General features: G+C 38.9%; 1 protein-coding gene across 2 annotated transcripts in view; it reads right to left on the reverse strand.

Moving 5' to 3' along the window:
• Window positions 1-12,819, reverse strand: part of FAM135B (family with sequence similarity 135 member B) — a 194,415-nt gene that overhangs the window by 72,244 nt on the left and 109,352 nt on the right. For both annotated transcript variants that reach the window (XR_009728579.1, XM_061374147.1), the window contains exon 4: window positions 2,412-2,551. Coding sequence is in view for 1 of the 2 variants with exons in the window: in XM_061374147.1 (XP_061230131.1) it covers window positions 2,412-2,551 (140 nt within the window). In the remaining variant the exon portion in view is untranslated. The remainder of the gene's footprint in view (window positions 1-2,411; window positions 2,552-12,819) is intronic.

The raw sequence follows: 12,819 nt of genomic DNA on the forward strand, positions 1-12,819 counted from the left end.
TCAACCAAATAAAACCCCAAAACATCACCATAGCACACTGTTGGCACAAAAGGGAGTTAAATCTGTTATGTATCAAATAAATTAAAAAGTTATGAACAGAGATAATATTTAAAACACTAACAAAGCTGCAAGCATTCTGCCAGTGCCCCATTGCAAGGATTGCATAGATTAGGTGTCAGAGATGCAAAACCATCTCTGAACAATAGTTGTGGATGTAAAAGGTTTCTTCTGACCATGGTGCCTGATGGAGTGGCACACTTCAGTCTCTCCTATGTTTATGTAACATCTGTAAACTTGTGGAGGACAAGACATCAAAGCAGATAAAACAGCCCTGGGAGCAACAAGCAGAAGTGAATTGTGGTAGTCTGCTCAACATGCAAGTAGTTTTACAGACCTTTAGTTTTTGTGTTTGATTTTTTAGTGTCTTGAACACTCCTGTAGGACCAACAGACCTCTTTATCCTTTTACTCTACATCCCTGAAAACCCAAAGCAACTTCATCATACAGAGATGATGGAGTTCTGTCTGTGTAAAACCTTTCTGTAAATACGAAACCGGGGAGCTGACCTTTTCCATGGGACCTCTTATAAAAAGATAAATGTGATGTACATAGCACATCAGGAGTCAGAATGAGTTTTGATGAGAAGAATCTTACGGGATTTTTGGTTTTCTTTTTCTCATTTTGTGAGGTGCACAACTGTCCTGAATATTAATGCAAAAGTTATCAGAAATCATCCCTCCTCAACACAGCAGAAACTGCTGTAATTTGAGGGGAGGGACATTTAATCAGAGATGCTCCACTGAGAAAGGACAAAATTAATATTCAGTTAAGCATGTTGGAACAGTTTCCTAACAAATAATGAGAAACTTGCATTTAGTAATTTTTCATTTAAACACTAAGCACAAAGAAAATGATTCTAGAGAGGAATAAATTGATGACAAACAAACAAAACCCAAACAAAAACCCAAACAAAAACTCAAACAAAAACTCAAACCAAAATACCGAGAGAAGAGTGGGCGGAAAAGGTAAGCATGTGAAAGAAGCCTAATATAAGTTCTCTAGCTGTTTTAAATTAGATCTATATATAATCTAATTATGTGCATATATATATATGGGTTGAAATAGGACAAAACAGAAATTCAAATCTCTTCATGGTCAAATAGAAAGTTACAAAAGGAAGGACAAGTAAGCATCTCTGTCCCCGAGGTCCACACACAGTTTCTGATTCACACTGGCTGCACAACTTATAGGACCTATTTTTGATGGATTGCTGATTTTACAAATTCAACTCATGTCATGTGTCTCTCACTATCACCAAGTACCAGTGACATCTATATTGTACCAGTCCTTGTGCTGGCAAAGCATGGCAATGACACCTTGGACCAGGCCTGGGTGCCATTCTACTATGACACTTTTTTACTTTCTAAAAGTCCAGTGAAACAGTACTTTCCATTCTCTAAGATTACTCCTCTCTTGTAGCTCCTGGGAACAAAAGTTATCACTGGAAGATATTAGTTTCACATCAGTAAAAGGGAGCCAATGGTACCCAACAAGATGAATGGTTCAAATCATGTACCCACCCTTCTGTGTGTGTGCTCATGTGGGCTGAAGGAGTGGGTGCCCAATGAGGAGAAGTATCTCAGTATGAACCCATTCTAGCTGAGACAGGATGGAAAGCAAAGGGGTTGTACATGGACCATAAGGAAGGTAAGCTCCAGTAACTCTGCCATGCACTTCTGTAATCAGGAGCACTAAGGAGAAGGATGAGACCTCTGGCGGAAAGGGACTCTGGAGCTTCATCACAGTATTATCATTGTTGTAACAAAAAACAGTCACAAGAAGAGAGGACAGGATAGCAGTAATGGATGGGAGAAGTAGAAGCTTATCTTCGGAAGATGCAGAATCTTCCTGGTTTTCTCAGGTGAGGTTGATCTACAGATATATAGAATGAGTGTTCTAGTGTACACAAAAGACAAACTATGGTTGATACACTTGAGTTTCTCACACACTGATTTACCAGTGTATGTCAACCTCTTATTCCACTGTAAAGCTCAGATGTAGACAACACTTCATAACATAAACATTGCAGAGGGTCTATCTGACCTAATGAAGATGTTTATAGCATTAGCATTTACAAACAAACAAATCACCCCAGACACCCTTGTCAGCATAGGCAATGATGGGTACCAGTTGATCTTCTAATGCAGATGCTGGCATTTGATCAGATAAATCATTCGTTTACCTCCACTAGCCATACTGATGAGACCTGTGACAGCACAGGGATCCCATAACAGCTTCTCAAATAGAAGCTGTCATATCTCAAATGAAGATATGTGTGCAATGGACACCTAAGGTTACGTAAAAGGAATCCCAGCCCTCCTGGTATTTATGTGCATCCCAAGACAACTCACCCTTTCGCCATCCAGAAGCAAGTGCACTCTGAAGTTCATCGATTCATTAAGAACAATTTCTTCATTTCTGTACAAAATCTGAAATATTCTGCTGTAAACGGTGGTTTCATGAACGTAGGCTGAGCAAAGGCTGGAATCACCTGCACAAAACACAGACAGACTCCTGGTGGGATCTCTGCAGGGAGTTTATTTTTATTCGTATGTTTTCATTTCAGGATTAACTAGGCCAGTTGTGTTAGAACTTGTAATTAAACACTTGCAATTAAACACTTGCATTCTCAATAATTAATAGTAATGGAACAGATTGTAATTGTGGGTTGAAGGTTCCCAGACTTGGTACTTAAATAAAATACATGTTAAACTGTAGGCAGGCTGGATTTCACAATGAGAATAGCTGACCCTCTGACAGCACTTACCCTATTAACTTCATTTCTAATGAAAGCTAAAGCATTAAATGTTTTCTACCAATGAGGACTGTGGGTGTTCATTTGTGAAATTTCATCTTTTATCTGTCATGAAGGCAGTTTTCTTCACGTCTCTGGGCTCCCAGAAGTTACTATGTGGGAGGGAGGACAATAGGCAATAGCAGTTATTGAATGTAGAGCCTGGAAGTGCAGAGGCATCTTCAGTTAAAATGGAAAAAGGAAACAGAAAAAGGAAAAAGTAGCCATGTTTTCAAGACACCAAAATTCCTGTGTAATCCTTCAGGCCCTTGACCTATGTGAGAGCTGGCAGTTTGGTCCATACAATTGGGATTAATTTGAGGAACTCAAGAACCAGACCCCTAAGCTTCTCTACACTGAATTCAGACAGCCAATAGCTTCATCTGTATGATGCATCATGCATCATCACAGCACAAATGAACTTCATATGAGCTCAGGTGGGTTTTGTCCTTCCTAACTTTTAGGTGTCTCTAATGTATTTAATTTGGTTACATTGGAGCCTATGGAATTTAAGACATCATTCATCTGACAAAATGCTTTAGATTGAGGTAAATTTTTGCTTGAAGTCCATTGCTTAATTAGTTCTCCTTTGGGTGACAGGAAAACAGTGTGACCTGCTTAGCTGTACACAGCTAAGCCTAACCCTAACCCTAACCCCTAACCCTAACCCACACTGGAGGCAACAACATTTACTACAGTGAATTACTTCCAGAGGAGCCTGGAAGGAATTTCACGACAAATCACGTCAAGATATCTACGTGACTATTTAATGAACTACTGGGCACCAGAGTCAGGTGCTTTCAAGTTGTGTCCACTGTTAACCAGAATCCCCTGCTAATTCTACTTCCATAGGCCCTGAGCAACAACTTCTGGGAAAATATACTCAGCTAGTTTTGTTCCTTTCCAGCATTCAGTGCGGTAGGAACCTGAGCTTTTGAAATATGGTCCCTTAGCAAATGGTATTCTGGAACATTCCTGTCAAGGAGTGCTAAAAAATGGTGTACCAGTATCAATCCTTCAAAAGGAGACAGGTCTGTGATCACCATCAAGAAGCCAGAAGGCACTTTTACAAAGAACAGTTTTTCAGAAGATACTTCTGGGAATTTGAGCCTTTGAAGAATTGTTTTGAGTCCATGAGCTGTGATAAGATAAACGTCCAGGTCAGAAAGTCTTAGGGACTGAAAGTTTGTCAAAGATTGTCAAAGAATTTCAAATCAGGACAGGTCTATTCAGTAGCCACAAGGCTACTGCTTTGCTTTTCCACGCAGAAATCATAGACCCATAGAATAAACTAGGTTGGAAAAGACCGCAAATATCATCAAGTCCAACCGTTACTGCAGCACTGCCAAGTCCTCCACTAAACCATGTCATAAGGGTCTCATCTACACAGCTTGTGAACACTTCCAGGGACAGAGATTCCATCACTGCCTTGGGCAGCCTGTTCCAATGCCTGAGCACCCTCTCAGTGGAGAGATCTTTCCTAATATCCAATCTAAACCTCCCTTGGCACAGCTTGAGGTCATTTCCTCTTGTCCTACCACTCAGAAGTCAGAGAGTCAAAACTGAGAGAGAACTAAAGATTTCCAAAAGGTAAAGTTTGGTTAGGGAAATTACATATATAAGAGAAGAGTGAGGACTTAAAGAAAGAGAACTGAAAGCCCTTGTAGACAAGTGAATTGATTTTGTCATTACAATGACTAGTTTCTGTGGCGCCAATTTGCTGGAACAGGAATGGTACAGACAAAGAGAAGTATCTTCTCAAAAAAAAAAAGAAAAAATCATATGAGGCAGGAGGAAAGGCTGATTAAATACCAATAAACCCACTAAGACCTGAGCTAATTAATTAGCAGGACCATAGTACTGTCATTCAGATTACACTCAAGTCATTTTGTTGTTACTGACTTTTACCAAGGACACCCAGGAACAGCCTAGAGTGTTTCACCCTGCTTTTGTCTTCCCATCACATATCTTGCACAATAGTTATGCGTAAGTCCAGGCAGCCTAGATAAATACACACTTATTTCCTTGTGTTACACCAGCTAGGGTTGAATGTTTCAACATGATTAACTCTTCAAAAGCATGCAGTTGTATTTATTTTAATTTAAACCTCATCATATTAGAGACACTGCAAAAATCATATTAGAAGCATAACGTATTATTATGCTTAGCTGGTAGACAAAGGAAGCTTTGTGTTATTTGATTTAGATATTGATATACGGGTATTCTTCTAGGAAGGAAAGTTTAATGTCATTTTCTTTTCAAGCACACTCCTGCACAGACCACTCCTGGTGGATAATTGCCTTAGGATTTAGATTTGCAAGGTGACATAGAGCCCTCTTTCTTGTGTGGAAAGTCAAAGTCAAAGACATGCTACAATGATCAGGGTTGTCTCAAAACAGTGAGAGTGAATATGACACTACAGGGCAAAAAAATGCTGTTTTGTAGAAATCTGGCAGAGAACTACAGCATCTCCTTAAACACAACCCGTTCCTGCTTATTGCAATGACCACAGCCTGCTTTTGTCTTTCTTAAATATGACATAAGACTCTGACAGAAGTTAGCTCACAGGCAGCATGGAGATGTCCTAGTAATGCTAATAGCAGGGCAGGAATCCTGCTTCTCAAAGCAAAGGGAAAGGATAGCAATTCCATAGCTATTGCCCTTCAGGAAGAAGTACTCACTGATGTCTTATGTGCTTTAAGATACGGACAGAGACCAGGCTGTTTGACTGTACTCAAGTTTCTTGCACTAACAAGAAGTGGTACCTGCACCAAACATACTCTTCATCAGTCTACTCCATGAAAACATCATTTTCCCAGTAACTTTTACAAACTTCCCCTTGTTGCTGCCTTTTGACCCTCATGTCTCCCTAAACCCTCAGACTTGTCTGCTAAGGGACAGTGGCAATAAGGTTGGGATTTGCCATGGCTGACATTGTTCAGAGAGGGGTTGCTGGCAGAAAACATAGCAGATGTACCCCATGTTCACTCAAGCACCTCTGTCCTCCAGAATAAAGCACAGGAGGGTATGCGAGAGAAGTCTGAAGCTATAGGCTTTCCCAAATCTCTCTCTAGCATAACCTCAGTAACAGAAACAGCCCTGAGCTGTGCACTGCTTAGCAGTCACATGCAGTTCAGGAAGAGAAACATAATTTGTGGAAACCACTGGGAGCCCACACTCCCTGGTGAGGGCTGGAGTTAAGACTCTATTGACCTGAATGTAGCTCTTTATTCTACACTTTCAAAGGTTTGTACTTCGGTGAACCCATCAAGGAAAGTCTAATTTTGTGGTAATGAGCTTTTGCTCACTCTATTTCTTTCTTAAGAGATTTACTTGTGACACTTGCAGTGTTCCTTAAGCTAGAAGGAATCTTATTTTCCTGTCTCCTCTTCCTAAGTGGCTATTCCTGAGGCCATTTACTCCTTATCTTCTTTTGGCTGAATAGGTCTTCAAATTATCTGAAAAGTGAAAGAGCTTTCAGGGCTGTCAGAACCATCACAAGCATGAACAGGACAGTCCTGCCTCACAGCCATTCATTTAAGAGAATGAGAAAAGCCTGTTGATGAGTCTCTCTCTTTCTATTCTTTCCATAAGAAATATACTGCCATCCCAGGACCACCCCTATAGAACCTTTCACAGACTGTTGGGTAAATGGCATTTAACAAAAAGGAAGGGAAAAAAAGGCTCTTTGTAGTTGTGTCCACTTTCATGCAAACAGTATAGGCTACCTGTACAGATCAGACATTATATCATGTCCTGCTTCCCCACTGTCTCTGTATCCAATACACCAAGCTCACCTAGATACACTCTAAGCTACCTAATTTTCCAACCTGGAGGTTTTTATAGATGGAGATTTCTAAATGTCATTTCGACACTTCACACAGAAATTATTCATCCCTTTAAAAAAATCAGAAAGAGGGTGTACAATGAGAGCTGTGGTAGAAAAACAGAAAGTAGCAGCCAATGGGTAAGAAAATCTGGTTTAACATCTTCAAGAAAAAGCCCTGGAACCTGAAGAACATCACCAGAAACCGTATGTCTTACAGAGACATGTGACATCTGGTCAAACTCACTTAGCCATAGCTTTGCTGATGGTAGTAGGTATAATTAGATAAAGTTGGTAATGGAATCAACTTGAGTTGACAAATGAGTTACTCTATTTGCACTTTGAATAGGTGTGATGTGCCATAATTACTTGCTCTCCTACTTAAAGGACCCACTGGTACATCAACTGAAACTATTGCTTGGCCAGACTCATAGCATTCCGCAGTTACAGCAAAGCTTTCTGTTTTCAGTTTTCCTGATTTTCATTCATTTGAAAATGAATGAATTAGTGTTATTCCTCCCAGAAGCACACTCACACACACTTCTGTTCTGGGAGGAAGACATTTGTAGGGAAAAGTAAAATAAGGTGTTGATAATATTCTGCAGGTCAGAACTGTTTCATCAACCTTTCTAAGATCCTAATACACACACCAGATAGATTAGTACTCCTTCTCCCAAACTCCACTGGCCTGTTGTCCCAATTGTCCTCTCTTGATGTTCCACTTCCTTCATTTTTCAACTCTAAACTTCTATAGCATCCTTCCTCTGCTTTCACTGTGCCTAAATTATCTCCCTTCTTCCCTTTACATTTCCTTTACTTGAACCATCCCTCACTAACTTTTTTTTTCTTAACCTCTGTGAGAACTTTCTGAGAAGTTTCATAGTTGTTTTATGTTAACATTTCTACAGAGCAAACAAACAGCAAACTCTTGGCAGAATCAACTGGCAATGATAGACACATATCTCAGCCTCTGATTCCTGTCAAGGAGAGACCTTGACATAACAACGTCTTGGTGTAGCTGAGATGCGATGATGAATGATTTCCCCAAAGCCACCTAAGTCATATGAACCCTTGCTGTTTGCAAAGCAATAAGATTGGCTGGTTTTTATGGCCTCTGCAATCTGTTTGACACACAAGTGGGCATGGTCCCATCTCAACAGCTAGATTCTTTCTATGACTGCATTTTAGATTGTGCTTCCTCCTGATGTCTATAGCTGCCAAAGGACACTGGAATATAAGTTCACTAACAAACCTTTTCAAGAATGGTGGACATCCCATTCTGAGACTCAGATTTTCCCAAGAATATTGGTATAATCCGACCTTTGAGAAACGCTGGAGGTTTGTTTCTGATTTTTTTCAAGGGCTTGTAAGCATAAATGCCTAATCACACAGCCTCAGAATTCTTGCATGAGGTAATGTTCCTACAATAGGAGGGTGCCTTCAAAGCTATGAGTGAAAGGCAGAGGATGCTTTCAAAGCAGCAATATGGTTTAGAGAGTTTCTGAAGAAAAAACAACAGTTAGAAAGGAAGAGATGCTCAGATGTAGCACTACAGAAGCCACGCACAGCGAGCATGAGCACTATTACTTTACTTTGCACTACTTTTTAACTCTGCTTCCGACAGATACCAGAAGCATGAATTAGTCTGGGAATTAGGTGTTTGATTTGTTTCAAAACTGAGTACCTTGTAAGAATAACTTTAAATAATGTTATTTTTCCTTACACAACAAGAGGTCTAAATGAAACATGAAAAACTGTATTCTCCAGCTGGTTAAAACCAGCAAGTTTTCTATTCAAATTTTCTCTCAAACTTGTAGGATTTGACTAAAACTTTGCTGATAATTACAGTGGAAAACTTCACACCTATACCTCTTTGTTACCTCTGCTTTTAGTATATTTCAACTTCTGGGCCTGACAGACAGGATTTACCCTACCTTTGTCCTCCATTCAATAACCCAGAGAAGTAAGATTAATAATTGCTACTTTTTCATATAAGAAAGGAAGAAGCATGACAGCTCAGTCCTGACACTTTGCTGCTGAAAAGATTACATCGTTTTCTAACCCCCATGCAAGGTGGAGAACAAAGAAAGTAATATTATTTTTTTTTATTCTAAATATGAAATTGCAGCTCCAGGGAATATGACCTTTTAGAAAGGTGACTTCAGGTTTACATCCTGCTTTCTCCAGAATTATCTCTCTATGGTTAATTGAGCATTGTCTGAGAGGTCTAAAATGAATAGGGAGTGATACAGTCAGGGAAAAAATCATATGGAAAACAGATCTACCTTCAGATCTAGTCACTAATGCCTTTATGACTATAGCACTGGAAAGAAGATAATTACTCAATTGCTGGCAAGTTCTTGACTCTCTCCTGCTGTCTGAGAAAAGCTGCACTATTATGCCATTGTTCAGATAAATGGAAAAGCAAGTTTCTGTTAAATTTTCTTTAATGAAAGTGATGCTCTTCAATAACGCGGGGAAATCAAGATACTGCAGTTGTAAACAAAGCTTTACTGTAAATATTTCTCTATGAATAACTGCACACTGAAACATTTGTGTTTCAGATTAATTCAGAGCCACAGAAAGCATATCACAGCCTCTGTACTTGGGTTCCCACACATGGGAATCTCAGACATGAGATACCTTTAAACGTAGATGGGTTCATTATCCCAGGTCACTTGTTCACAGACAGATGAAGGGCATTTCAATGCACTCAGTTGAGAAAGAGCTGTGAGCATTTTAAAACCTCCCTACCCACAAACCTTATGTTACTACCCACTCAGACATGTTGTGTCAGTGGTTCATGTGATCTTTCCTAAACTGCTTCAGTGGAAAGTCAACTGTTGGTAAATGACAGCAGAAGGCAATTTAAACTGAGCTAGATGTCCTTGCCCTGAAGTGAATTGGAAGCAATTGCACAGTCTGTTAACAGAGGGGAGCAGTGAGGGTGATAATAAATGGGTATAAACAGTATTGCCTTTGAAATCTCAGTCAGAACTAGCCGTAGCCCACCTACCTGTAATGTGAGTGTTCTCTACAGCACACATCATCCTGGTTGGTAGTGTCAGAAGCATAACCCAAATCTATCTAATGGATAACTACCTCCCTCACCCATCCAGACACACACTGTTATGCCTTCAGCATCTGAAATTCCCACTAGCTTGCAAGGAAAGCGGGTTGTTGGTTCACAGACACTACAAAACAGGCATGAATTTGCTAATTTTAAAGTTTTCTTGTCATCTAATTTCTTCTACTATCACCAGAATTCTTAAATACTTGCAGGCCATGCATATTTTGCTGTTTGTTAGAGAACATTAAGACATGTGGGCATTCCTTGAATGAATAGTATGCTATCTTGCTAGAACTTAAGAACCATTCCACAAAACATAACCAAAGGAGATCAGAAAGTCTTTTGCAAATATCTGTGTTTATCTAACTTGCTTTTTTTCTTTTACCATCTGTTGGAGCCATATGCCTTCTTAAATAAGATCTAATTATAGGCCTCTACCGCAACTAATCAAATAGTGGTAACTGTTGCAAACTTCAGATGGAAATTTGATTTCTTCCTTATAAAAATTCCCCCCCAACCCAGACACTGAGGTAGTGGTCACCTTTTCCTGGTTTTCTGGATTTAGGTACCCAGTAGTTGCAGTTGATGCACATGTCTGCATAGGAGTAAATCATAAGCTGGAGAAATACTAAGCCAAAGTACAGTAACCAGCAAATACATTAAAAGGGGTGACTTCAGAACAGACAGTGATAGTGTCTAATAGATATTCACTGACATGGTGTTTTGGGTTTTCCTTCACTGCCTCTGTGCTTTTGAACTGAGGGAAAGAGAGAAAAGAAACAATGCTGTCACAAAATTTTCTGGCTTTTAGCACAGAAGAACTGGAGCAAAGGCTCATTCAATACTATAATTAAATTCTGGAAAAGAGATTCCAGCCTATTTAGAGAAAAATAAATCTCCTAATGAGCTCAAAAAATACAAGACTGCACTTTCATGTACAATGGGTATTTGTGTAAATGTCCATCTATATAAATGTCAATTAACACCATTCAGGCAAATGTTTATAAGTGCCTCCAGTGTCAATGTCACTCTGCATTGCTGTGCAATGTGAGAGGACTGAGGATAAAAATTATTTCAGTCCTAAATATGGCAAATTAAGAGTTGAAGTGCCCTTTAAAAGCCCTAAGCCCTAAATAGCAATTTCAACATCACAAGACTGTGCCAATTCCAGACTGTCATGCTGACCTTCCAGGAAGTTTAAAACTGTTCTGGTAGAAATTAGGATTAAAAATAAAATAAAATTAAAAAAAAAAAAGAATAATGAAAATTCTTTCAATTAATTCATTCCAGCTATCAGACAGATAGCTGTTTCTCATTATAACCATCACAAACTCTTTGTGTAAATGAGTGATGCACATAGGAGAAAAAGAACACTCAGAGATTTCATTTCAGCTACTCTTTTCCTCTGGCTACCAATGGGAAGGTTTTCTTTCACTTTTCTCAAAATTTATCACATGATTTGAGAGCTCTAACACCACAAATATTTATAGACTCAGCTATGTAAGAGTTGAGATACATATATATATATATATATATGTGAATATATGTACTTTACAGACACTTCGAGCACAGATATAACTTTAGGACACACCCACAATTCCCCTAGTGCCATACATGCATATCTGGCATCTTGTCAACACAACAGCAACTGAATCAGAAAGGCCCTGAGCTAAAATCACAGACCTTAAGTCAAACAGGAACTTAAAGATTTCCCAGACAGAGCTGTAACACTTTCAAGTCCTCTGATCAATGGTATGGATTGGGAACTAAATGCTCTCCTAATGTACTGTTGCAATGCCTGCTGAGTTCAAGAAGTTGACCAATGAAAGTCGTACATTTACCAAACGTCAACAGCGCGGCCAGTTGCACTTTACTCAGAGGGTAAAATACTGTGAAATAAATATGTAAAACATTTTGTGACAGTCTAATAAAAAAATCTGACAACAAATCTATTTTTTCAGATGTATGAGGCAGTCCCTATGATCCAGCTGTAAAATAAAAAAAAAAAGAGGATTCAAAGTGAAGGACCTCAGACTTCCACTAGAAGAAGCCCCCATTGATGATTAATGTTTTTGATAAGCCAGGCAAGTGATTTAGGTTTTTAAATACAAGTTTCTGAGCCCTGATCTGGATCACAAAAGTAAATACACAAAAAAGGTTTCAAGATCCTATAGGTTTTTTCCTTCTTTGTGGAGAATACCAGTCAGGTCTTTAATATCCTTTCTATGATGTGTTCAGAATTAAGTTACATACAAAAGAACTGATTCCTGCAGCTGCTGCAGTTGAGGATCTTTCATTCTACAAGCTGCAGGTTCAATTTATAGTGTGCTGTTCAAGGCGGGTTTGTCACATCCACATTCACAAGGTGATCCCTCCACATTATGTTCTTTATTCACGTTCAAGTGGATCAAATCCCTTGTTCATTCAGGAGAGACCTGATCCTAGTGCCCAGGTGGTCTGTGATTCTGACCACTATATGGGATATTTGTATATATGGGACAAAGGATAGAAACATATATACCTCTTTATCTGCCCATAAAATAGATGGAAACTCACAGAGTTTCCAGGACAAGATAATCAGCTATAAATCAGATGTTCTTCTTCTGACTTCAATTCTTTCCACAAATTACTATGTAATCTTTGTTCTGGAGACATTTTACATGTACAGCACTAGATTCTCAAGGCAAACAAATACAAGCCTGTCTCCAGAAAAGCAGTCAACATGATGAAGATTGGCTGAATAAGAACATAGGTAAGTTGTATCAAGGCCTCATATTTTCCACATAATGTCTTCACAACCCTTGCAGCAAGAGGTGGCACTTAGGTATTCAAGTGAATTAAAGAGGATAAATGAATAAAAAAAGTCACCTTATTACTAACACACATGCACACAAAAATAAATTGCAGTTTCATTTGCTGAAATAGTTTTTGTTAAAAATAAAAACAATATTTTTATAAAGTAGCTTCCAAATAAGCAAACCACATTGTTATTCTATAAGAGGAACTGTTTCCATATAAGCCATAAGCTGAATTGAAATCCAACATATTCTTCTGTATCTTGGGTATCTT

The sequence above is a fragment of the Neopsephotus bourkii genome, unplaced genomic scaffold, assembly GCF_033783945.1.
Source record: "Neopsephotus bourkii isolate Nb327-2 ecotype Australia unplaced genomic scaffold, CSIRO-AGI_Nbou_v1 NB_1637, whole genome shotgun sequence".
Classification (NCBI taxonomy): domain Eukaryota; kingdom Metazoa; phylum Chordata; class Aves; order Psittaciformes; family Psittacidae; genus Neopsephotus; species Neopsephotus bourkii.